The following is a 26,656-nucleotide window of genomic DNA, read 5'->3' on the forward strand; positions in this document are numbered from 1 at the left end:
CGTGACAAAATAAGAAATAATAGATACATTGAAATTCATCAAAATTAAAAACTTTTGTGCTTTAAAAAACACCATCAAGAAAATTGAAAGATAATCTACAGAAAGGGAAAAGTATTTGCAAGTCATGTATTTAATGTAGGGCTTGCATGCAGTATATATAAAGAACACTTAAAACTCAATAATAAAATGATAATCCAATTTTAAAAAGGAAAGAATGTAAATATCCACTTCTGCAAAGAAGATATGCAAATTTTTAAAAAGTGTAAAAAAAGTGTCCAATGTTCTGTTAATAAATAAATGCAAATCAAAGCCACAATGAAACTTCTATTTCCAAAATGGCAGTATAAAGAAAGCTGGCTTTACTCCCCTCATCCCACAGAAAACCAGATACAAATATTCACCACTGAGATTATCATTAGGAACATTTCAGAACTCAAATATAAGGATGAATTCATTCCTTGAGCCACAGATAAATTTAAAAACTTTGAACAGATGGTAACAGAATTGAATTTCCATATCTGTGATGTCCCTTTATCCAATCTGCCTAGCACAAAACACAGAAAAATTCCCCTGAGTCATGGGTTCACATTGGAAAAAGTGAGATTGAGGTGGACAACCTATTTTCTGGCCATCTATTATTCCTTGGAAGGATACTTGTCCCTGCCTCAAACCACAGGAAGAATTGCAAATGCCTGAAGGGAGAAATATTCCTGAGGACAACCAGAGACAAAAGGTGGAGGTGGGACTACCATGCCCAGCCTTAAAAAACTCTGCTCTGTAACTCAGCCAAAGAAAAGAACCAAATAAAGGCTGTATGAGGTATGACCCACAGGTCCCTTGGCTAAGAACTCCTGTCCTGTCTTTCTACATAGCTGGGATATCCCATTTTTGGACCTTGCCCATTTGAAATTGGACACAGTGTTATTGTTTGCTAGAACCAAGGCAAACCTGAGCTTAAAGTACCATCTAGTGCTGAAAAGAAAGCAGGTACCTAGTGAAAAAAATAAAAAAAAAATTTAACAGGTAAATTAGAAATAATGTCCAGACAAAAATACCCAATAAAAACTGACAGAAGCTTGAGAGAGAAGTCTAGAGTAAATAACAAATTATTCAGTGTAAAGATATCAACATGTCCCCAGAGAAACAATAGCAAACAGGGAACCCTGACCTCCCTAAATGGACAAAACTTAAACTCAGTGACTGACATTAAGAACATGGCAATATGTGAGCTCTCTGACCAAGAATTACAAATAGCAGTTTTAAGGAAACTCACTGATCTTGAAGATAGAACAGAAAAACAGTTCACAAAATTTTCAGATAAATTTAACAAATAGATTAAAATAATATTTAAAAATCAAGCAAAAATATTGGAACTTAGAAATACATTTGCTGAACAAATTAAATGGAAGTGCTCAAAAAAATGAATTAAGTAGATGTAAGAATCAGTGAACTCAAAGACAGCCTATTTGAAATTATACAATTAGAGGAGATAAAGGAAAATAATATTAAAAGAAATGAAGATCACCTAAAAGATATTAAAAAATTATCTCAAAAGACCAAATTTTTGAATTTTTGGTGTTCAAGAAGAAGTTGAATGAGAGCAAAGTGTAGAAAGTGTATGAAAGAAATAATAAAAAAATTCAAAACTTGAGAAATACTGAGGTATAGGAAAGTAAGAGAAGATCAAACAAATCTGACCCAAATAAGACTACCCCAAGGCATATAAGTAATCAAACTCTCAAGTATCAAGTACAATGAGAGGATTCAAGAAGGAGCAAGACAGAAGAAGCAAATAACATATAAAATGACTGCAATTTGTCTGCCAAAAGACTTTTCAGCAGAATGCATACAGGCCAGGTGGAAGTAGAATGACATTTCTGAAGTGCTGAAAGGAAAAAAAATAACTGCCATACAAGAATACTGTATCCAAACAAAAGCTATCTTTCAAATATGAAGAGGAGATAAAGACTTTCCCAGACCAACAAAAGCTGGAAGAATTTATTACCAGTAGATCATCTTACAAAAAATGCTAAAAAAGTAGTTTTTCAATTTGAAAGAAAAAAAACCACTAACAAGGAAAAAAAAAAAAACAACCCACATCTGAAGATATAAAACTCACTGGTAAACTTAAGTACCAAGACATAATACTCTAATAGTTAATTGTGCTTTGCAATCCACTCATAACTTTAGGATAAAACCTAAAAGTTAAATCTATTAAAAACAATAATAGCTAAAGCAAACTGTAAAGAGAAGGGCAATATAGAAATATGTAAATCAGGACAACAAAAAGTCATAATGTGTATGTGGGACAAGTTAAATTGTAGAGGTTTTTTTTTTTGAGACCAAATTTCTCTGATTCACCAGGCTAGAGTGTAATGGTACAATCTCAGCTCACTGCAAACTCCGTCTCCCAGGTTCAAGTGATTCTCCTGCCTCAGCCTCCTAAATAACTCAGATTATGGATGCCTGCCACCACATCCAGCTAATTTTTGTATTTTTAGTAGGGACAGGGTTTCACCATGTTGGCCAGGCTGGTCTCAAACTCTTGACCTCAGGTGATCCACTTGCCTTGGCCTCCCAAAGTGCTAGGATTACAGGCATAAGTCAAGGTGTAGAGATTTTTACTTGTTTTCTTTGTTTTCATGTTTTGTTTTGTGATTTAAGATAAGTTGACATCTATTCAAACTACTTGTTATAGCTATAAGATTTGTTCTGTAAGCCTCATGGTAACAATAATCCAAAAACCTATAATAGATGCACTAAAAAAATGCAACAAATGAAAACATATTACCAGAAAAACCAATTAACCATAAAGATAGTAAGAAAAAAAGAGAAAAGCAGACAAATTACCAAAAAAAAAAAAAAAAAGCAACAAAATAGCAGTAGTAAGTCTTTACTTACCAATAATAACACTGACAATAAATTGACTCAATTTGATAATTAAAAAACATAGAGTGGCTGAATGGACAAAAAAAGACCCAACTATATGCTGCCTATAAGAAACCCACAACACTTAAACGACACACATAGACTAAAAGTGAAGTGGTAGAAAAATATATTCTGTGCAAGTGGAAACCGAAATAAGATCAGGAGTGGCTATACTTATGTCAGATAAAATATACTACCAGTCAATAGCTGTAAAAAAAGTCCACAAAGTTTACTATATAATGATAAGGAAATCTAATCAGCAAGAAGATATAGCAATTATGAATAAATATGCACTCAACACCAGAGCACCCAAGTATATAAAGCAATCGTTAATACATCTAATGGAAAAGATATACTGCAGTACAGTAATAGTAAGGTACTTTAACACCCCATTCTCAGTAATTGATAGGTCATTCAAATGGAAAATCAGCAAAGAAACATTGGATTTAAACTACGTATTAGACTAAATAGGCCTACTGGACACTTATACAATGTTTTACCTAATTGATGTAGAATACACATTCTCTGCATCAGCAAATAGATCTGTCACCAGAATAGATCATATCTTAAGCTACAAAAGTCTCAATAGATTCAAAATAGGAAACATATCAAGTATATATATATTTTTCTGAGAATAATGGAATAAAACTCGAAACCAATAACAAAATGAACCACAAAAACTATGCAAAACACATAAAAATTAATCAACATGTTCCTGAACAATCAATGGGTAAATGAGATAATTAGGAAAAAAATGAAAACTTCTTGAAACAAATGAAAATGGACATGAAACATAAGAAAAATCTATAGGTTATACCAAAGGCAGTGTTTAGAGAGAGGTTCACTGCAATAAATAATTACATCAAGAAATAGAACAAGTTTAAATAAACAAGCTAATGAAGCACTTCAAGGAACTAGAATAAGTAAGAAAAAAACAAACCCCAAATTAGCACATGAAAAGAAGTATTAAAGATTAGAGTATAAATATAAGAAATTGAAACTAAAAAAATAGAGATCAACAAAATGAAACATTTTTCTTAAGAAGTAAACAAAATTGACAGAACTTCACCTAGACTAAGAAAAAATAAATAGGACCTAAATAAATAAAATCAGAAAAAAAGGAATAACAACACCACAGAAATGTGAAGACTCATTAACAGCTATTATGAACAAGTATACATCCACAAACTGGAAAATCTAGAATCATTTGATAAATTCCTGGACAATCTACCAAGATTGAGACATAAAGATTAAAAACCTCAACAAATGAATAATGAGTAACAAGATCAAAGCCATCATAAAATGTCTCTCATGAAGCAAAAGCCCAGGACTTAATTGCTTTACTGCTGAATTATACCAAACATTTAAATAACAACTAATACTAATTCTACTCAAAAAAAAAAAATAGAAAATGTTTCCAATTTCAATCTATGAGGCTAGAATTATGCCGATACCAAAACTAAACAAAGACACAACTAAAAAAGAAAACTGTAGTCAATATATCTAATAAACATAGATGCAAATATCTCCCCCAAAATACTGTCAAACCAAATTCAACAACACATTCTAAAGTTCATTCACCATGATCAAGTGGGATTCACTCCAGAGATGCAAGAATGGTTTATTTGCAAATCAGTTAACATGATACATCCTATGAGTAGATACAAGAAAAAAAGCCTCATGATTATTTGAACAGATTCTGAAAAAGCAGCTAACTTCAATATCTCTATATGAGAAAAAGCCTCATAAAACTGGGTAGAAGAGGAACATACCTCAAAATAGTAAAAGCCATTATGAAAGGAAAATAAATCTTGGAACCCCCAAATCACTAAGCCAAAGGGAAAAGTCAAGCTGGGAACTGTTAGGGTAAACCTGCCTCCCATTCTATTCAACATCATCTCTCTGCTCACTGAGATAAATACGTATCTGATTGGTTCCTTTGGAAAGGCTAACTTGATACCGGCATAAAATCAGATACATAGACCAACTGAAAAGAATAGAGAACACAGAAACAAATCCACATGCCTACAGTGAACTCATTTTTGACAAAAGTGCCAAGACTTACACTTAGTAAAAGACAGTCTCTTCAGTAAATGTTGCTGGGAAAACTGGATATGCACATGTAGAAGAATGAAACTAGATTTCTATCTCTCACCAAAAATCAAATATAAAAATACAGTCACAATGGAATAAATACTTAAATGTAAGACCTCAATGTGTGAAAACACTGTAAGAAAACATTAGGAAAAATCTTACCCCGCAAGCACAGGCAAGCAAAACGAAACTGGATCAATGGGATCATGTCAAGTTAAAAAGCTCCTGCACAACAAAGGAAACCATCAGCAAATTGAAGAGGCAACCTACAGAATGGGAGAAAATATTTGGAAATGACCCATCTGACAAGGGATTAATAGCAAGAACATATAAGAAGTTCAAACAACTCTATAGGAAAAAAATTATAGTAATTTCATTAAAAATGGGTAAAATATTTAAATAGGCATTTCTCAAGAGAAGATATGTAATGGCAAATATGCATATGAAAAGGTGCTCAACATCGTTGTTCATCAGAGAAATGCAAATTAAAACTATACTGAGGTATCAAGTCACTCCAGTTAAAATGGCTTTTATTCAAAAGACAGGCAATAACAAATGCTGGCAAGAGTGTGGAGAAAAGGAAAACCTCATATGCTGTTGGTGGGAATGTAAATTATTACAACCACTATGGAGAACGGTATGGAGATTTCTCAAAAAACAAAAATTGAGCTACCATAGGATCTAGCAGTCATACTGCTGGGTATATACCCATGTGAGGGAAATCAGTATATTGAGGAGTTATCTGCACTTCCATGTTAGTTGTGTCATTGTTCACAATAGCTAAAATTTGAAAGCAACCTAAGTGTCCATCAACAGATGGATGGATATGGAAAATGTGGGAGATATACACGGTGGAATACTATTTAGACATAATAAGGATGAAATCCTGTCATTTGCAACAACATGGACAGAACTTAAGATCATTATTTTAAGTGAAATGAGCCAGGCACAGAAAAAACAACATCGCATGTTCTCAATTATTTGTGGGATCTAAAAATCAGAACAGTCAAACTCATGGACATAGAGAGTAGAAGGATTATTACCAGAGGCTAGGAAGGGTAGTGAGGAGGTGGGGGAGAGATGGGGATGGTTAATGGATTTAAAAAAATGTAACTAGAAAGAATGAATAAGAATTACTATGTAATTGCAAAACCGGGTTACTATAGTTAACAATAACATTCTTGTGTGTATTAAAATAACTAAAAGAATGTAATTGGTTGATAACATAAAGTATAAATGCTTGAGAGGATGGATACCCCATTCTTCATGATGTGACTATTTCACATTGCATACCTGTATTAAAACATCTCATGTATCCCAGAAATATAGACACCTACTATGTACACAAAAATTTAAAAATCAAAAAATTTAAAAACAAACAAAAATAATTTAGCAACATAAAATATTATATGCTCTGATCATGTTGGATTCATCCCAGGAATAAAAGGTTAGTTTAATACTCAAAAATTAATTTTCACAACTTTTCACACTAATAAAATAAAGAAACATACTTCAATAAGAGAAAAAAGTTATTTTACAATGTTCAATAGCTCTTTATAATAAAAGCTGTCAAAAGCCTAGCAATAGTTAGGAACTTCATCAACCTGATAAAGCATATATTTATCTAAAACATATAAGAAATGATCATACTAGTGATTTTTTTCTTTCTCAAATATGAGGAAAATGGCAAAGATGTCTGCTCTTGCCACTTCTATTATCATTGGGCTGAATGTTTTAGAAAGTGAAATCAGACCAGCATAATAATAATAAGCATCTAGATTTTAAATGAAGAATAAAATTGTATTTACTTGCAAATGACAAGACTGTTTATGTAGAAATCCATAAACTATATAACAAACCTCTTGAACTAAAATAATTTCATCAATGTTACAAGATATAATATTAATATACCAAATGAATTATTACATTTCTATATGCCAGAAATAAACCATTCAAAATGAAGTTAATAATGCACTTTCATTCACAATAGCACATGATGAAAAAAAGACTTAGGAATAAACATATTAGATGATTTCAAAACTTCTCTGCTGAAAATCACAAGAAGTTGTTAAACAAATTTTAAAAGGCCTAAGTAAAAAATTTTCATATTCATTGATTGTTATACTCATTATTAACATGAAAATTACCCCCAAAGTAATTTATTGTTTCTATTTACTGTCTATTAAAATTCCAGCATTCCTTTTTTAGGAAATAATGAATTATGCCTAAAATTTTATGGAAATTCAGGCTTGTTTTGGCCCTTCTGGGTCTTTAATTTTCATATTGGGGTTTAATTATGTTATTACATGTATCAAAAGTTAAATTACATTCTATTATGGTCATGCCACTGTTCGTTTATCTGCTCACCTACTGATGGACATTTAAGTGGTTTTCAAGTTTGGCTATTAAAAATAAGCTTCCTTTTGATATTCATGTAAACATTTTATGTGGCCATATACTTTAATTTATTTTGTGCAAATATTTAAGTGTAAAATTAGTGGACCATTGCTAGGTGTATGCTTATTTACAAAAGAATGCCAAATTAGTTTCCATAGTGGTTGTGGCATGTTACATTCCAACCAGTAGTGTATGAGAATTCTAGTGCAACACATCCTCACAATCACTTGATGGCTATTCTTTTAATTTTAGTGATTGTAATAGGTATGAAATTACATCTCATCAATTTTTTATTTGCATTTTCATAATTAATAATGATGTTGATCATCTTTTCATGTGTTTATTTGCCATTAGTATATTTTTTGTTAAATGCTCTTAAAACTTTTTATTTACTGAATTTTTGCTTATTAGTGACTTTTGATATTTCCTTATATAATACAGAAACAAGTATTCTATCATATATTTTAGTTGAAAATATCATCTTTCAGTCTATAGCTTATCTTTTCAATTTTTATGATGTTCATCACAGAGCAAAGGTTTAAAGTTTTAATGAAGTTCAACTTTTCAATTTGGATCATGCTTTCGTTGTCACATATAACTGATCTTTTTCTCACTCAAGATCATAAAGATTTCTTGTATTTTCTTCTGGAAGTTTTATAGTTTAGGTTTCAAGTTTCAGTCAGTGATTAATTTTTACTTTTGTTTAGGGTGTAAGGAAGTATAGATCAAGATTTATTTCTTGTATAAGGACACAGATATATAAGTGTTTCAGCACTGTTTGTTGAAAAGACTACTTTCCCGATTAAATCTCCTCAGCCTCGTCTATACAAATCCATTAACCATTTATGTGTGGGATTATTGATAAATTCGATTCTGTTTCACTGCACTACTTTCATGCCATTATGGATATGCCAAATTGTCTTGATACTGTAGTTTCATAATGAAAATCAAAACAGTATTTCATATTGATTTGACTTCACTATTTCTCAGTCATCATCAAAATATCTACATTATTCCATAAAACTCTTCCTAGGAGAGATAAAAGTTGCAAATATCTTTGTTGTTAATTCCAGATACTTTGAAAAGATTAATCAGCTCTTTAATAGAGAGCATCAAACAGTTTATACCCCAAGACTATTTGAAACATTTGCTTCAAATCCTTGCTTTGCTGTATTAACTAATCCTAAACTATTCTGTCTTGATCTTAACCTGATCCAGAATAAATCACCATGTTAAAGACAAGCTTCAAACCACCAAATTTCAAAATCTGAATAAGCACTTTATCTTAACAAGTAAAAATCTAAACAAATTGAAATCAACAGCACTTCTGAAATTCATCAGATAAGTGAGGTCATAGGGTAAACTGCCACTGCAAAATTAGAGAGACAGAAAAGCAAATATAGAAAATTACAATTTACCAGAGGAAAACCCACAAATATAAAATTCTATGAGAATTAGTGCCATGATGTGACAACCTAAGCTATAATTGATATAATTTTTATAAAAATTAGTACATATTGTATAATTACATATTGATAAAACTCCACAAAATACAAGTTAATATGTATTGACAGAAAGCATATCAGTGGTTGCCTAAGTAAGGGGAAAAGGGCATGAGGGAAAGATTATAATGGGTCATGAACAAACCCGAGATTGATAGATATGTTCATTATGTTTGTATATGGTCTTGTGGGTATTTACATAGGTAAAACTTTTCAAACTTTATATTTAACTGCGTTCACTTATTGTGTGTCAATTATTCTCAAATCGGTTAAATAAAATGGAATTCTTTTTCTCCAAAAGTTCCTAGACCCAGCCAGTTTTAACAGACAAGTTTAACAAAAAAGAAGTATGTCCATTGTATAAATCTATTCTAGAACACATAAAGAAAAAACTTACATTAACTTATAAACCCCACAACTTACATTATAAAGTCTGCATTGTGTAAAGCTGATATCAAATACTGGTAAGTGGAGTCTGACAAAAAAAATTACAAGCATCACTTTTTAATGAATATACATGAGAAAATCATTAACAAAATATTTTCAAACTCAAAACAAAACTATTTTAACCCTATAACACATTATGTCCTCATTAAGTTTATTTCAAAAATATGGATTGTTTTAAAATTTGAACTTTAATCACTATTTTTAAAGAATTTAATATATTATAGAAAAATATATCACATTAAATATGATGGTATTAAACTATTTTTCAAATAGTATTTGAAAAAATTCAACATTCATTAATCATAAAAACTTTTAGCAAAATAAAAAGGTGGAAGATAATTTTTTAATCCTAATAATGGGTGATTTCAAAAATCCTGTATAGAAACCATCATACTTAAATGGAATTAAACTGAAGGCATTCATTTTAATTTCAGGAAAGAAACAAAGGTGCCTTGTATTATCACCCCTGTTTATCACTGGGCTGTAAGCTAATAAATAGAAAAGTGTAACAAACAGAAACTAAGCATAGAATTTTAATTAGTCACAGATGACAATGATATACTTAGACATAAAATAATCTACAGGCAAATAATCATAAGTAATATGAAAGTTCAGCAAAATTTGTGGATACAAAATCATTATACAGAAAGAAATCGTATTTCTACCCAACAGTAAGAATCTCATCTTGCAATTTTTAAAGTATAATCTGTAGTAACATGAAAAATAATTCATAATAGGAAATAAGAAAATATGAAAAAAGACTTAATGACAACTTTACCAAACAGATTGAAACATAAAAATAATAGTAGTAGAGGCTATTTTTATCATTCTTACCAGCATCATTCCTTGGTCCAAAGCCTATGTCAGCTGTTGGTTATGAAACGTCTCATGCAGATGCAAAGGTACAGTTTACTAACATTTTATTAAATGATTCTGAAGATTTAGATCTTAGCAGGAAAGGTAGACTTGCTATGTTTCTGTAGAATATTTAAGCTTTATTTCAGTATCATTTTATGCTAATTTATTGTTTTATATTCTATTGTGTGGTTGTTGCTATATCTACTGCTTTTAAGACAGGATTTGCAGTGTATTCTGAGATATCATTTGTATAACACTTAAGGATTGAAAACTGAAGCTCAAATACTGGTTAGCTCAAAAAGAGATTTATTTTATGAATGCAATTCAGTGTCTTCTCATCACGTGTTGGATGGTAAATGCAGTAAATGGCTTGATTTCGCATTTTATAATCAGAATTAAATATTGACTCTTCAAGATAAAAAAACAATATTAAATTCTAGGTAAATAATCACATCGAATGAACTGTAAATACCTTGTGATTATACTTTCATAGTACACAAATAGTCAATATTCTTTTTAGAAAGTAGGTATCTTATTTGACTAATAAGTAATAGTCATATCTTCAAATAGAATTATTTTTCTTTGTCTTATTTGCATATTGTGGTTTATTTGATGTTGCTGCTTTTGTCCTTTTTTTTTTTTTTTTTTTTTTTTTTGAGACGGAGTTTCGCTCTTGTTACCCAGGCTGGAGTGCAATGACGCGATCTCGGCTCACCGCAACCTCCGCCTCCTGGGTTCAGGCAATTCTCCTGCCTCAGCCTCCTGAGTAGCTGGGAGTACAGGCACGCGCCACCATGCCCAGCTAATTTTTTGTATTTTCAGTAGAGACGGGGTTTCACCATGTTGACCAGGATGGTCTTGATCTCTTGACCTCGTGATCCACCCGCCTTGGCCTCCCAAAGTGCTGGGATTACAGGCGTGAGGCTTTTGTCCTTTTTATATTTCTAAGGACATGCACATTAGGAGGGCAAGACACTAAGTTAATACACGTAATTTTGTTACCATACAGTACATATTTTTGGTGAATTGTGTTTTCCATGTAGTATTCAGTTAGAGGGTCCACAATTACATTAGATAAGTTCACTATTAATATTTGAATTCAACAAAAGGGAGTAACACAGAAGTGTTGACCAACTGCAAATGTTATCTCATTCTCTGTATTCACTTTACTAAGTCTCTATTTAAAACGCTTTTATGAAAAACTGCATGAAGAAAGTAAAACACAAAGATAATTCCTAGGGAAATTGTAATTTCCTCAGGAAGTGCAGTTACATTGCACCTACAAGGTCAAAGGAAAGAATGATTCTCAACCAAAGTATAATTTAATTTATCTCACAATTTTAGGAGATATTAATAATTGTGATAAAGAAAAAACAATACTTGATTCTTAGTAAATTACTGTCCCAGAAATAAGCACAAAGACTGAAAAAGTTAAGTGGGGCTAAAAGTTGTTTTACTCCTTATTCCACTTTCGTCACTACATGAAAACTTTCTAAATCAAGGGAAAATTATAGTTATTCTGGATGCATTTGAATGCAGATATTTATAATATTTGGTAATCTATTTAGCTTTTATAACAATTTTTAGAGTTTCCCTTCTAAGAAAAGAATTTCTTGCCAAAGTAATTTGCCTTCATATGACATTTTCTCAGGACAGCTTAGCTCATCTTCAATGTGATCACGTTTGTCTGTTCCCAGACTGTTGAGGAAGCTGAGGTAGCGATATATTTGACATTTTCAAGCCTTTTCACTACAGATCTTGGCTACCCAGGGGACTCATTCCTTTAAGAGTAATTATTTTATACACTGTTGGTTTATCTTTTGTTGTTATTTCTGCAGCAAAGCTCTGTGAATACAAACCACCAAATCTTTAGCTGTACTGCATTTTTGTCCTTCTATGAGATCAAATAAATCTTTAGATATTCCCTACCACTTCTCAAAATCACCATCAGTGCATATTTAATAAGAGGCTAAAGGTATAAAGAAATATAAAACACATTCTTGCTTCAATTATTAAAGCAATATAAGATAGCATTCTAAGTCTACAATGAGTGGGCTAGTTAAATTTCCACCTTTTTATTGTAATTATTCTTTAACTTATGTATTCATTCACCAAATGTCAAGGACCTATAATATGTGGATGACATTGCACTATATGTATTTCTAATGTACAAAGATGAATATGAGGTCTATTTCCCCAAAAACTGCCAATGATTTTTCCATCTTCTACATTCATCTTACACACATATCCATATCAGTACTCATCCAGACCTTAGTACAGGTCTTCCAAGCTTTCTCATCATGCAGCTCTGAACAATCTCGTGTTTTCCTCCATGAATTGTAGACATCCTGTGCCTTCTCAACTCCAAACTCTCTCTGCTCAAGTCATCAAGACTATTGAGGTCTAACTGGACTTTCCCTCTCTGCTCTGTGGCCAGGAAATTCACTACACGTAGGAAACTGGACAGTCATAAAACTAACCTTAATTGTTTCTGTTTTCACAAGGATTCCTGGCATCAATACTAATTTATGAAAGTCTGAAAAATTTTATTTAAAATACATTGTCATTTTTCCAGTTGTTTGCAGTAGGATGATGATATATATTATTCCTATAACTTTATTATGGTAAAAAGAAATAAAAAGCTGTGGTTACGTACCACTTCTGTCCAACCTGTCCATTATAGATGTCTGTTATCAGATTGAGGACTTTATGCCTTTATGTTATGATAGACATTAGGCTGTAATTTTCATTTCTCATAATTTCTTTCTCAGTTTATCATGTCAGAGTTGTTCACTTCCTAGAGTAGATTGAGAAGGTTTCCTGTCTATAGTCATAGAGTATGTGTAAAATAATATTACTTCTTTTTTAAATTGCTTAATAAAATTCAGAGTGAAATTACCTGGATCTGGGGTTGTCTTTGTGGGAGGGGATGTACATGTAAACTTAATTCATTTTAATAAAGTATTTAGGTTACCCATTTTTGAGATAATTGTAATATATTTTGTTCTGCAAGACTTTTTTTTACTTCAACCTAGTTGTTAGATTAATTGGCACAAACCTTGTACACAATTTTCCAAAATTTCAGTTAGACAGGAAGAATAAGCTCAAGTGATCTATAGCACAACTTGTGGACTACAGTTAATAATAATGTATTGTGTGTTTCAAAATTGCTGAAATAGTACATTTTAAATGTTCTTGCAACAAAGAAGTATATGAGGTGATAGTTATGTTCATTAGCCCAATTTAATTATTGCACAAAGCACACACATATATATAAATAAAATCACATTGTACCTCATAAATATATATATATAATTATTGTCAATTAAAAATTGAACTAAAAATACACTATTCCTTTATTATTACTTTTATGAATGTGTTTTTTTAAAAACAAATATAACCTTACTGTGTACAATTAATTTTACAACAAATTGATTTTGTTTAACATATCAACAAATTTCAGGTACTATTTACCCACCACACGATTCTTCCTATCTGCCCAATGCTCCTTTGGATGGCTAGACCTCCAATCATGTCTCTTCTGATGTTGGGCACTGTAGTTGTTTCGTGTGTGTGTGTATGTGTGTGTGTGCATATATTAACAATCTATGTTTTAAAAACAGTCTAGGTTTCAAGTGAAATTGTGCAGAATATGCAGAGAATTCCCTTATACTCCCTTCTCAGCAACACATTACCTCTCCCTTTGAAGTTCCATACAATTGTGATATGTTTCTTACAATCAGTGAACCAGCAATACCATATCATTACCAACTGAAGTTCCTAGTACACATTAAAGTTCAATCTCAGTCTTTTATATTCTATGCATTTTGACAAATTTATAATTACATGTAACCACCATTACAGTATCATGCAGAATACTTATACTGTCTTAAACACCCCTTGTGTTCCACTTATTCATCCCTTCTTTCCCCCAAACCCTTGGCAACAGATGACTTGTTAATATCTCCATACGTTTGTCTTTTCTAGATTGCCATATAGTTGGAATCATAGAGTATGTACATTTTTTAGATTTGCTTCTTTCACTTATTGTTATGCACATGTTTGTTTCATGTCTTCTCCTGGCTTGACAGTTAATTTTTTTTCTCTGAATAACATCCCATTGTCTGATGTACCACAACTTATTTATTTATCCATTCAACTATTGAAAGACATCTTGGATACTTCCAAGTTTTGATAATCATACATTTGTATGAAAGTTTTTTGGATGGGCATAAGTTTCAAATAATGTGGAAAAATAACAAGCAGAGGGACTGCTTGATCCTATGGTAAGAATACATTTAGTTTTGTAAGAAATTGCCAGAGTCTTCCAAAGTAGCTGTACCATCTGCATTCCCATCTGCAGTGAATGAATATTTCTGTTGCTATATTTTCTCACTAGAATTTTGTGTTGTCAGGACTTTAGATTTTTGCCATTCTTACAGGTATATGGTGCTACTTCATGATTGTTTTAATTTGTTTATATTCCTTTATTATTACACTTAATGTTCATAGGAATTACAATGAAGCAACCATTTTTACTCTTTATATTGGTAGTTTGTACCTTCTCTCTCATGTCATTGTAAGTTTTGCTATAACATTCTCAGAGAACAACTGTTTGTCTTTATATTTGTCTCAATTATTTGTCTATTTCCTGTTTTATTTGTTTTAATTCATGCCTTCACTATTTCATTCCAGCTAGGAATATTAAATTTCTTCTTTCTCAAACATCTTTAAATAGAAGTTTATATTTACTTTATAATTTTTATGTTTTATAAAATAAGGATTTAGCATTCCTATATTTTCTTTTAAGCTCTGTGGTCACTGCATCTCAAAAAATTGTATACATTATGTTTGCACTATACATTTGAAGGGACTTTCTAATTGTTCTTTTGGTTGTTTTAATCCCTATTTTGTCTATGTGTGTATTCTATTTACAAATATTTGAGGAGTCTCTGGACATATTTTAATATTGAATTCCAAATTAAATGTCAGAGAACATTCACTATATGATTTCAGATTTTTGTAATTACTTTCCACTTATTTCATATCTTAATATATGGTTCATTTTAGTAAATAGCTTCATCCTAATTTTTAATAAGGGTGCAAAATGTTGTGCAACCTCCCTTTATATCTAGTTACAAAACATTTTTCTCCCTTAAAGAAAATTACACTAACATTAAGCATTCCCTTCCTGTATTAGTCCATTTTCACAGTGATATAAAGATACTACCTGAGACTGGATAATTTATAAACAAAAGAGATTTAATTGACTCACAGTTCTGCATGGCTGGGGAGGCTTCAGGAAACTTACTATCATAGCAGAAGTCAAAGTGGAAGCAGGCATCTTCTTCACAAGGCAACAGGAGAGAGAGTGCAGGAAAACTGTCACTTTTCTTTTTTTAACCATCAGATATCATGAAAACAGCGTAAGATAAACCCCCTGATTCAATCGCCTTCCACCAGGTCCCTCTCTTGACATATGGGGATTACAATTTGAGATGAGATTTGGGTGAAGACACAGAGCCAAACCATATGATTCTGCCCCTGGTCCCTCCCAATCTTATGTCCTTTTCACATTTCAAAACCAATCATGCCTTCCCAATAGTCCCCCATAGTTTTAACTTATTCCAGGATTAACCCCAAAGTCCAAGTCCAAAGTTTCATTTGAGACAAGGCAAGTCCCTTTCACTCATGAGCCTGTGAAAAAATGAAAAACAAAATAAAAAACATGTTAGTTACTTCCAAGGGAAAATAAAGGTACAGGCATTGAGTAAATGTTCCCATTCCAAATGTCGGAAACTGACCAAAACTAAAGGGTCACAGTCCCCATGCAAGTTAAAAACCCAGAAGGGACTCATTAAATCTTAAAGCCCCCAAATCTCTTTTGACTCCATGTCTCACATCCAGGTCATGCTGCTGAAAGGAGTGGCATCCCATTGCCTTGGACAGCTCCACCCCTGTGGCTCTGTAGAGTAAATCCTCTTTAACTGCTTTCATGTGCTTGCATTAAGTGCCTATTTCTTTTCCATGCTTGTGGTGCAAGCTGTCAGTGCATCTACGTTTCTGGGGTCTAGGGGATGGTGGGCCTCTTCTCACAGCTCCACTAGGCAGTGCCTCAGTGGGGACTCTGTTTGGGGGCTCCAACCCCACATTACCCTTTCATACTGCTCTAGCAGAGGTTCTCCATGAGGGCTCCACTCCTGCAGTTTCCACACATCCTCTGAAATCTAGGTGAAGGTTCCCAAAGCTCAATTTTGTTTTCTGTGCATCTGCAGGCCCAGCAATATCACACTGAAGCTCCCAAGGCTTGGGGCTTGCACTCCCTGAAGCAATGAGCCAAGTTGTACCTTGCCCCTTTTTAGCCATAGCTGGAGATGGAGCAGCTGGGATGCAGGGCACTATGTCCCCAGGCTACACGGAGTAGCATGGCCCTGTGCTTGACACATAAAACTATGTTTTCATCCTAGACCTCTGGGCCTGTGACAGAGGATTTGCCATGAAGATCTCTGACATGTCCTGAAGACATTTTCCTCATTATCTTGGTGACTAAAATTCAGCTCCTTGTTAATTATACAGATTTCTGCAGCCAACTTGAATTCCTCCCTCGAAAATGGGTTTTTCTTTTTTACCACATGGTCAGTCTGCAAACTGTTCAAACCTTTATGCTCTGCTTCCTTTTAGACATAAGTTCCCATTCCAAACCATCTCTTTGTGAATGCATATGACTGAATGCTTTTAGAATAAGCCAGGTCATGTCTTGAATGCTTTGCTGCTCAGAAATTTCTTCTGCCAGATACCCTAAATCATCTATCTCAAGTTCAAAGTTCCACAGATCTCTATGGCAGGGGCAAAAATGCCACAAATCTCTTTGATAAAGCACAGCAAGAGTGAACTTTGCTCCTGTTCCCAATATATTTCTCATCTCCATCTGAGACCACTTCAACCTGGACTTCATTGTCTATTTCACTATCAGCATTTTGGTCAAAACCATTCAACAAGTCTCTAGGAAGTTTCAAACTTTCCAAAATCTTCCTGTCTTTTACTGACTGCTCCAAACTATTCTGACTGCTGTTCATTACCCAGTTCCAAAGTCACTTCCACATTTTCAGGTTATCTTTATAGCAGTACTCCACTATCCTAGTACCAGTTTTCTGTAATAGTCTGTTTTTACACTGATGTAAAGATACTACCTGAGTCTGGGTAATTTATAAACAAAAGAGGTTTAATTGACTCACAGTTTCACATGGTTGGGGAGGCCTCAGGAAACTTAAGATTATGGTAGAAGGCAAGAGGAAGCTGGCACCTCTTCACAAATCAGCAGAAGACAGAGTGCAGAAGAAATTGTCTCTTTTTTACCATCAGATTTCCTGATAACTTCCTCACTATCATGAGAAGAGTATGGGGGAAACTGCCCCCATGATCCAATCACCTCCAATCAGATCCTTTCCTGGACACATGGGGATTACAACTTGAGATAAGATATGGGTTGGGACACAGAGTCAAACTATCACATGCTAATTCCCTCTGCTGACAAAACATGGCCAACACCAATTAGCTTTACATTTCTATGAGTACAGCCTCTTATTCTGAATATTTCATGGAATCATATGATGCATGACCTTTTGTGTCTGGTTCCTGTTAGCATTTTCAAGGTTTATCCATCTTTCAGAAGTTCTGTATAAACTATTTTGTGGCTTATTATTCTAATATATATTAAATATTATATATAATATATGTAGACTATTATATATATATCACACAATTTGTTTATCCATTCATCCATTAATGGACATTTGCGTTGTTTCCATCTGTTGGCTATTGTCAATAGTGCTGTTAATTAACATTTGTAAAATATTATTAGTTTGAGTAACTGCTTTTCATTTTGTGGGTATATACTGAGGTGTGGAATTATTAGGTCAAATATTAATTTTATGTTTAACTTTTTAAGGACCTGCCAAAATGCTGCCAAAATATCTTTTCCACAGCACTATGTTTTGAATGTCCTCTCCAAAATTCATGTTAAAATTGAATTGCCATTTTGATGGTATTATGATGAGGACCTTTAAGAGAGAATTTGGTTATGAGAGTAAAGCCCTCATTAATAGATTAATGCTGTTATCATGGAAATGGTTTTGTTATCACCAGACTGGGCTCTTGACAAAAGGATTACTACTGTCCACATTATTTCTCTCTCTATGCCTTCCACTGTGTGGTGACCCCCACTAGGTTCTGGACCTGTTTTTAGACTGCCCAGCCTCTAGAATTGTTAACCAAATAAACATTTTTTTTTTGACTATTACAAAAGTTTATTTAACAAAAAGTCTAATATAAAATGTACATGACCTAATTTTTACATCATAGTAAAATAGGCCCTATGGTGAGAGGACATGGGTTTCTCTGCTGAACAGCCATTATTTATACTCGTTCCAAGGCTTCTAACATGATGATACTATTTCCTCGTATTACCACCATTCCAATATTGTTCTGTTGTCCACTAGTTGCCATCCCCACACATTCATCTATCACAAGATTCATAAAGGGATCAAATCCCCGCAATATTCCTTGGACATGTCTGCCATCATTTAATTTCAATGATAACTTCTTGTCCATAAATTTTTTCAACTCGTGGGGGTGAGCTTTGCTCATGATGGCTACTCTGCGGGCACACCAAACATTTTTTAAAAATTACCCAGTCTGTGATATTTATTATATCAGCAGAAAATGAGTAAGACACACACTGACTGAACCATTTTATATTACCACCAGCAATAAACGAGGTCTCCAATTTCTCCACATCCTCAACAACTCTTGAGGATGTTGGAGGCTGCCATCTAGCTCTATAACAGCCATCTTTGTGATTGTGAAGTAATATCATTGTGGTTTTGATTTGCTTTCCCTTTTCACTAGTCATCAAGGAAATGCAAGTCTAAACATAATGGGATGCCACTTCACACCTATTACGATGCCTGGAATCAAAAATGTATTAACTAGGATTGGCAAACATGTGGAGAACCTCACCAACTCTGCCATTAGGAACTTAAATGTCTCAGACACTTTGAGAAAAAGACTGAAAGTTCCAGAAATAATTAGAGTTATCATATATGACTCAGCTTTTCTACTTTTAGATATATACCTAGAAGAAATGAAGATATAAATTCAGACACAAATATATGCAAGATTGTTTCAAGCAGCATATTTTATAATAGTTAAATAGTGAAAAAAATCCAAATGTCTATATATAGATATATATATCCATTAACATGACTGATAAATGGATAAATAAAATGTGTTATATGCAAACATTGAATGAACATTGGAAACATTTCGTAAAGTGAAAGAAGCCAGTGACAAAATACCATATATTGTGTCACTGCACTGTAGGAAATATGAATAACTGATGAAGCCATAAAGATGGAAAATATTTTAGTGGTTGTTTAGGGAAATAATTTGAATAGGTGATAGCTAAAGAATATAAGGTTTCTTTTCAGTGATAAAAATATTTTGATTGACTTTTGTAATGTGCAGATATCAGCGAATATACTAGAAAACATTGAGTTATATAATTTCAAAGGGGTAAATTGTATGTTATGGTAAAATAATCTCAATAAAATTGTTTTGGAAAATGTAAGAGAAAAAATATACATTCTAAGTGTCTGCTGGAAGTGAATTACAGGTATCTCGAATCAAAAATGCACTGGTATCTAGTGCTTATTTTTTCGCCTTCAAAAGGAAGTGGTATTTTTGTCATTCTACCATGAGCAGCTCAGCAGAGCAGAGAGGAAGGACTCTGAGACAAGCCCATAGATTGGAAACTTCACTGTTCTATAAAGTGAAGAAATCTCTGCTTTGGAGTCACAGGCTTATCAAAGCTGTCTATAGATATTGTTTGCCTTCTTTGGCTTCATCTATGACAAAGTAGGGAGTATTAGTTGCTTAAAGAACCCTGCCATCTGATTCTCACTGAGGAAATTTTTGCCTTGTCTGGATGTTACAGAGAGAGCAATCATCCCTGAAATTGTTTAAGCATCTGCTTCTGGGTCTACAGAAAGGAGATAAGACTCAGGGATTGAGGATGGGTATTTTGGTGGATTGGAGGCTGCCAGCTAGCTCTGCCTGGGTGACAACCTGAGAGTTTTGGAACCCTGTGGCCTTAAAACTTCCAAAGGTGTCTGTTTTCTCATAAAGTAACCTAAGTGTTCTTTCTTTCTTTTTGGGAAGTCCAGAAAAACATGCTACAGACATGTTTAATTCACATGTATTAGATATGCCAGTTGTATGGTTTAACAATGATTCAAGATTCTGCAAAGCCAGCCTGCCTGGAGAGATTGAATGCCACCATGTCAACAACTCCATCTTGGGACATCCTAAATTTAACATGCCTTCAGTAAGACCCTACCAGAAGAAGTATTTCAGGGGGCAAGAAGCCTTGTAGAAGTATGAGGCCTTATATTTGCACTACCCCAATGAGTATGGACTGGTAACAGGATGAGATGACATAGAGAAACTCTGGAAAACATGTCTTTGAGTGGGAGTTGGGAACAAAAAAACCCAGTCAACAGCCTGTATTGACAACCGAGCCCTCTTAGAACTCTAGGGAAATTCGAGGAAAGCTTGCAGAGATAACGTTTTGAGAACTTCAGTGTGCCTGCTTTCTGCTGGTCTAACCATGTAGTAGTGGCAGCACTCTGCCTCTGCCTGTGTCACAGGCCTGATGGTGGATAGTGGAGATGGGGTCACTTTCACTGTCCCCATCTATGAGGGTTACTCCCTGCTGCGTGCATTCATCAAGCTCTTTGTGGCAGGTAGGGACATCATAGAGCACCTCACCTGGCTCCTCTTTGCTAGCAGATGTAGTTTCCCTTGAATACTCTACAAGGCCTTGGTAAACAACATCAAAGGGAAGCTGCGCAACATCACCTTGGAGCCAGATAAAAAGCTATGCACGAGGCTGGGAGAGATCCTGAGAGAATAAAAAGTGACAGATGGGAACGTCATCCATATTACAGACCAATGGTACCAAGTGTCCAAGGTTCTTTTTGCCCCTGACCAGCTGGGAATCCACAGCCCGGGACTCTCAAAAATGGCCTCCAGCCACATGATGAAGTGTGACACTGACATTCAGAAGAAGATTTATGCAGAGACTGTACTGTCTGGGGCACCACTCTCTTTTCTGGGCCAGAGGAAACTCTCATGGAAGAACTAGAACAGCTGGTTTCCAAAGGTACTCGCATCAAGATTACGGCTTCTCTGGCCGGGTGCAATGACTCATGCCTGTAATCCCAGCACTTTGGGAGGCCAAGGCGTATGAATCACAAGGTCAGGAGTTCAAGACCAGCCTGGACAAGATGGTGAAACTGCGTCTCTACTAAAATTACAAAAAAAAAAAAAAATTAGCTGGGCATGGTGATGGGTGCCTGTAATCACAACGACTTGGGAGGCTGAGGCAGAGAACTGCTTGATCCCAGGAGGTAGAGGTTGCAGTGAGCTGTGATCACGCCATTGTACTCCAACCTGGGCAATAGAGCGAGAGTGCCTCAAAGAAAGAAAAGATTACAGATTCTCCTGCTCAATACTTCTTTGTGTGAATTGGTATATCCATCATGATCTCTCTGAGCAGTTTCAAACAAATGTGGGTTACCTCTGAAAATTTTAGTGACTATGGGACATCTGTGGTTCAGAGGAGATGCTTTTAAAGATCCTTGAGCTCGGGGAACAGATTGATGGGTGAGATCACAGAAGCACCAGTGTGAGATGCCACTGTCCTTCAGGCTTTTTCAGGATGTTCAATAAAAGTGTTTTCACATTTTGTATTTCTATATATTGTTCTTTGCACATTGCTGTAAATGTTGTACAAATATCTATTTGGGTCCCTGCTGAATTCTTTCGGCTATATACTTATGAGTGTATTTTATAGGTCATTTACTAATTCTTTTTTTAACTTTTTGAGGACTGCCAGAATGCTTTTCCAGTAAACTCATAATTTTACACTCCCACCATCAATGTAACAGTCTATTTTATCCTCCTTGTTGACAACACTCTTTGTTTTTTGTTTTTTGAATAATAGCCATTCGAAAGTGTTATCTCATTGTGATTTTTATTTGCATTTCCATAATGGTTAGTGATGTCTAGCATTTTTATGTGCTTATTTACTGTTTTTATATCTTCTTTGGAGAAGTGTTTAGTCAGTCCTTAGCCTATTTTTTAATTGACTTGTGTATAGTTTGGCTATCTAGTTTAGGAATTCTTTATGTAGTCCAGCTATTACACTGCTATAATATATTTGAGTTTTATTTTCTCATTTATTGATTTGGCTTTCTACTGTCTTGACATTATCATTACATGCACCAAAATTAATTTAATAAAGTAAAATTTATTATTTTCTTCATATTCATTTGGTATCATATTTAGGAAACCATTGCCAATTTCAAGGTCATGAAGATTTACTCTTACGTTTTCTTCTGAGAATCTTATGGTGTCAGTTCTTAAATTTAGGGTTTTTATTCATTTTGAGTTAGCATTTTTTTAATGCAGCATGAGATAATTGTCCAGCTTCATTATTTTGTATATGACTATCCTGTGTTTCCAACACTATTGAATATACTGTTTTTCACATCGTATGGTCTTGACACCCTTGTTGAAAATCAATTTAACTTATGTGTATAGGTTTGTTTCTGAACTCTCAATTCTATTCCATTAATATATAAGCTTATCTTTATGCTATGACCACACTGATTTTATTACAGTTGCTTTACAGTAAATTTTTTAATTGGAAGTGTGAGTTCTCCAAATTTGTTCTGCATTTTCAAAATTAATTTGGTTTTTTGGGGGGTCCCTTGAAATCCATAAAATCCAGTAGATTTGGATTTTAGCACAGATTTCTCCATTTCTATGAAAAACACCATTAAAATTTGAAAAAGAAATGTGTTTAATTTGTATATCGCTTTTTTAGTATTGTCATATTAACAATATATGCATAAAGGATATATTTTGACATATTTAGGTATCTTTGACTTTTTTTTAGCAATGTTTTCCAGTTTTCAGTGTACAAGTTTTGTGCCTCCCAGGTTAAATTCATTCCTAATTATTTATTCTGTTGTAAATTGAATTAATTCATTTTCTTTTCAGGATAGTCTTTAATAATGTATAGAAATACAACTGATATTTGCTTGTTGATTTCATTTCCTACAACCTGGCTGAATTTGTTTAGTAGCTCTAATGTTTCTGTGTATATGTTTATTCCTTAGAATTTTCTGCATGTAAGTATATATCATTTGTAAACAGAGATAATTTTATTTCTTCCTTTTCACTTCATATGCATTTTTAAATCTTTTTCTTGCCAAATTGATGTGTACAACTTTCAGTACTATAGTTGAGTAGGAATTGTGAAAGCAGGCATCTTTGTCTTCTTCCTGATCTTAGGGACAAATTTTTTAGTCTCTTGCTATTGAATATGATATTAGCTGTAGTTTTTTCGTATGTGGTATTGGTCATGTTGAGGATGTTCCCTTATATGTCTAGTTAATAGATTATTTACATTATAAAATGGTGTTGCACTTTGCCAAAAGCTTTCTGTGCATCATTTGAGATTATGTTGTTTATGTTTTTTTATGTGTCAACTTTTTCTTCATTGTGTTGATGTGTATTTCTTTGATTGATTTTAATGTGATAAACTGCCTTTGAATACCTGGGATTAATCCCATTTTGTCATAATGAATAATTTTTTTAATATGCTGCTGAGTTAGGTTTGCTAGTATTTTGTTGACAGTTTTTACATATATATTCATAAACAATATTAATCTGTCATTTTCTTTATTGTAATGTCTTGGTTCAGCTTTGGTATTATGAAAAATTTGGTCACATAGAATGAATATTTTCAGATTTTGGAAACTTTTGAGAAACATGGTATTAATTCTTCTTTAAATGATTGGTAAAATTCATGAGAGAAGCTACCTAGTCCTGTTCTTTTTCTTTATTGGGAGGTTTTTTATTAGTGATACATTCTCAGTGCATAATCCCACTAGGATAAGCTGGCAAAGTGTATGCTTATAAATCTGTTCATAATCCAGTTGAGTATCCCATGTATGAGATAATTCACTTTTGTTACGTTCAGGGTTCTCTTTTCGTTTTGGCTTCTTTGGACTTGATTTTAATGTGTCTTGATGTGTGTCTCTTTGGATTTGTGTTCCTTGTTATTTGTTAAGAAACTTGGAATTTTATGCCCATCTATTTTCTCAAATTTGAGAAGAAATTTGGCTATTATTTATTCCAATAAACTGTCTTCTACTTTCTCTTCCACTGTTGGAATTCCCACAATATGTAAATTATTTTGATGGAGTCCTATATGTCCCTTAGTGCCTATTCACGTTCTTTATTCTCAAAAGAATAAAACTCAAATAATAAAAAACTCAAAAGTTTTTTATTCCTCATGCTTGCTATTTCCAAATGACTTGCCTTCAAGTTCACTGATTCTTTCTTCTGGCTACTTGAGTCTGCTGTTAAACTTCCAGAGTAAATTTTTAATGTACTTATTAAATGTTTTACCTCCAATTTTTTTATTAGTTGTAATTTATAATTTTATCTATTTGTTGATGTTCTTATTTTATTTATATCTTGTTAGCCTTATGCTTCTAGTTTCTTGTTCATTATTTCCCTTAGCTTCTTGTACATATTTAAGAGATTGGTTTTAAAATATTTTCTAGCAAGTCTGATACATATGTTTCTTAAAAGATGACTTCTAAAGATGTTTTTCTTCCTTTAAATAAATTATTTCTTTTTCTTTGTATGTCTTATTATGTTTTGTTAGAAATTGGGTATTAAGTAAACAGCTATCTCTCCTGGTTTTTGAAGAATGGCTCTATGTAAGATAAGACTGTCACTAACCATTCTGGCTTTAAAGTTTAAAAACCTTTCAGGCCTTTTCTGGAGATGTTTCTTTTCTAGGTGTGTGTGTGTGTATGTGTGCGCGCGCGCGCACGTGCGTGTGTGTTTCTGATCTGATTTTACCATATACATAAACGCTTTTAAATATTTTAATTTCCCTAAGAGTCTCACCTATGCTTTTTAAAGCCTTAGATATTCTATTGTATTCTTCAACTGGTAAACCACTTCACTAGGCATCTGTATGGCTGTAGTCCTTTTAAAACTTTCATGAGCCATAGCTACTTCTTCTTGAAGCTTCCACTAGCCTAAGATATAAGCCCTGCTACTTGTTATCATATGAACTCCAACCTATGCTACACTGAGAAAAATCCCTCAGGTATTAGTGAAAATTAAGTCGGCTCTACTCTCTGCGGTCAAAGAAAGGGCATTAGGCCCCTTCTTCCCATTAACTATGCTGCATTGTTCTTGGGAGGCAATGGAGCCAGGAAAAAAACCATAAAATATTTCATCATATCTAACATGACATATTTTTTGATTGGGAGTTTGTGTTGCTACTATATAGCTCTTGACTGATTTCCAGAGCTCCTGAATATGTTTTAGCCAGTCTCCAGTTCTTTATGTCATGCTTCTATGGAGAAATTAGGGCCTGTAATTTCCTAGTTTGCCATCATGCTGACATGACTCCTAAATGATAAAAAATATTAGGAGGAAAGTAAATTACCATCTAAAAGCTCAGCAACTAGATGCAACCATTATAACCGTTGGAGAACTAAATTCACAGTTCCAAGATATCTTATTTTTCTTTCTCTGTTTTTCTGTCTTTCAGTACAGTAGTAGGTGGAGAGATAGTTAAAAATAAAAATTTAAAGGTACTGATATTACCTAAAATTATTAAATGTATTTTTACTTCAATTTAACAGATAAAATTTATGAGCTCAAATATGTTTAAGTAAAGATAATATGTCAAAAATAATTTCCCTGAAGTTTGCATATTTGCATGCACACATGTGCATGTCTGCACGTGTGTGCGCGCACACACACACACACAGGCACTGGGATAACTTAACATACGTGGTTAAATTCTGCTATGGTTTGAATGTATATCACATGCAAAATCCATATTAAAACTGAATCCATATTGTGGTGGTGTTTTGAAGTGGGTCCTGTTGGGAAGTGATTAAGTCATGAAAAGTCTTCCCACGTTAATGGATTAGTACCTTACAAAAGGATAGGAAGGATATCGCTTAGGCCCCTTTTGTTTCTTCCACACTTCTGCCATTTGAGGAATCAGTGTTTGTCTCTTCTGTTCTTTTCACCCCTTCTGTCATCAAGATAGAACAATAATGCCCTCATCAGATATCAAATGCTATATGTAAATACAGAGAGAGAGAGAACAAAGTAGAATATTAGACATAAATTCAACTATATCAATAAAATATTAAATGTGAGTGTATTTTTTGTTTCTTTGTTTTTGCTTTTAAGGGATTAAGGGATACATGTTCAGGGTTGTTAACTTGATAAATTGTGTGTCATGGGGTGAGGTATACAGA

The 26,656-nt window shown here is 33.5% G+C and overlaps 2 protein-coding genes across 2 annotated transcripts in view; one reads left to right on the forward strand and one right to left on the reverse strand.

Moving 5' to 3' along the window:
- Positions 1 to 21,999, forward strand: part of ACTRT1 (actin related protein T1) — a 173,536-nt gene extending 151,537 nt beyond the window's left edge. Inside the window, 6 exon segments of the mRNA XM_064384471.1 lie at positions 20,445 to 20,736; positions 20,738 to 20,848; positions 20,850 to 20,912; positions 20,914 to 21,376; positions 21,379 to 21,469; positions 21,784 to 21,999. Of these exon segments, the coding sequence (XP_064240541.1) occupies positions 20,445 to 20,736; positions 20,738 to 20,848; positions 20,850 to 20,912; positions 20,914 to 21,376; positions 21,379 to 21,469; positions 21,784 to 21,919 (1,156 nt within the window). The 3' untranslated portion in view covers positions 21,920 to 21,999.
- LOC110569450 (small nuclear ribonucleoprotein G-like) lies at positions 18,513 to 18,894 on the reverse strand. The gene has a single exon (XM_064384464.1). The coding sequence runs from the start codon at positions 18,870 to 18,872 to the stop codon at positions 18,642 to 18,644; it is 231 nt and encodes a 76-aa protein (XP_064240534.1). The 5' UTR covers positions 18,873 to 18,894; the 3' UTR covers positions 18,513 to 18,641.
- Positions 22,000 to 26,656: the final 4,657 nt, after the last annotated feature.

Source organism: Aotus nancymaae, unplaced genomic scaffold (assembly GCF_030222135.1).
Source record: "Aotus nancymaae isolate 86718 unplaced genomic scaffold, 86718_ANA_hifiasm-v0.15.2.pri h1tg000004l, whole genome shotgun sequence".
NCBI lineage: Eukaryota > Metazoa > Chordata > Mammalia > Primates > Aotidae > Aotus > Aotus nancymaae.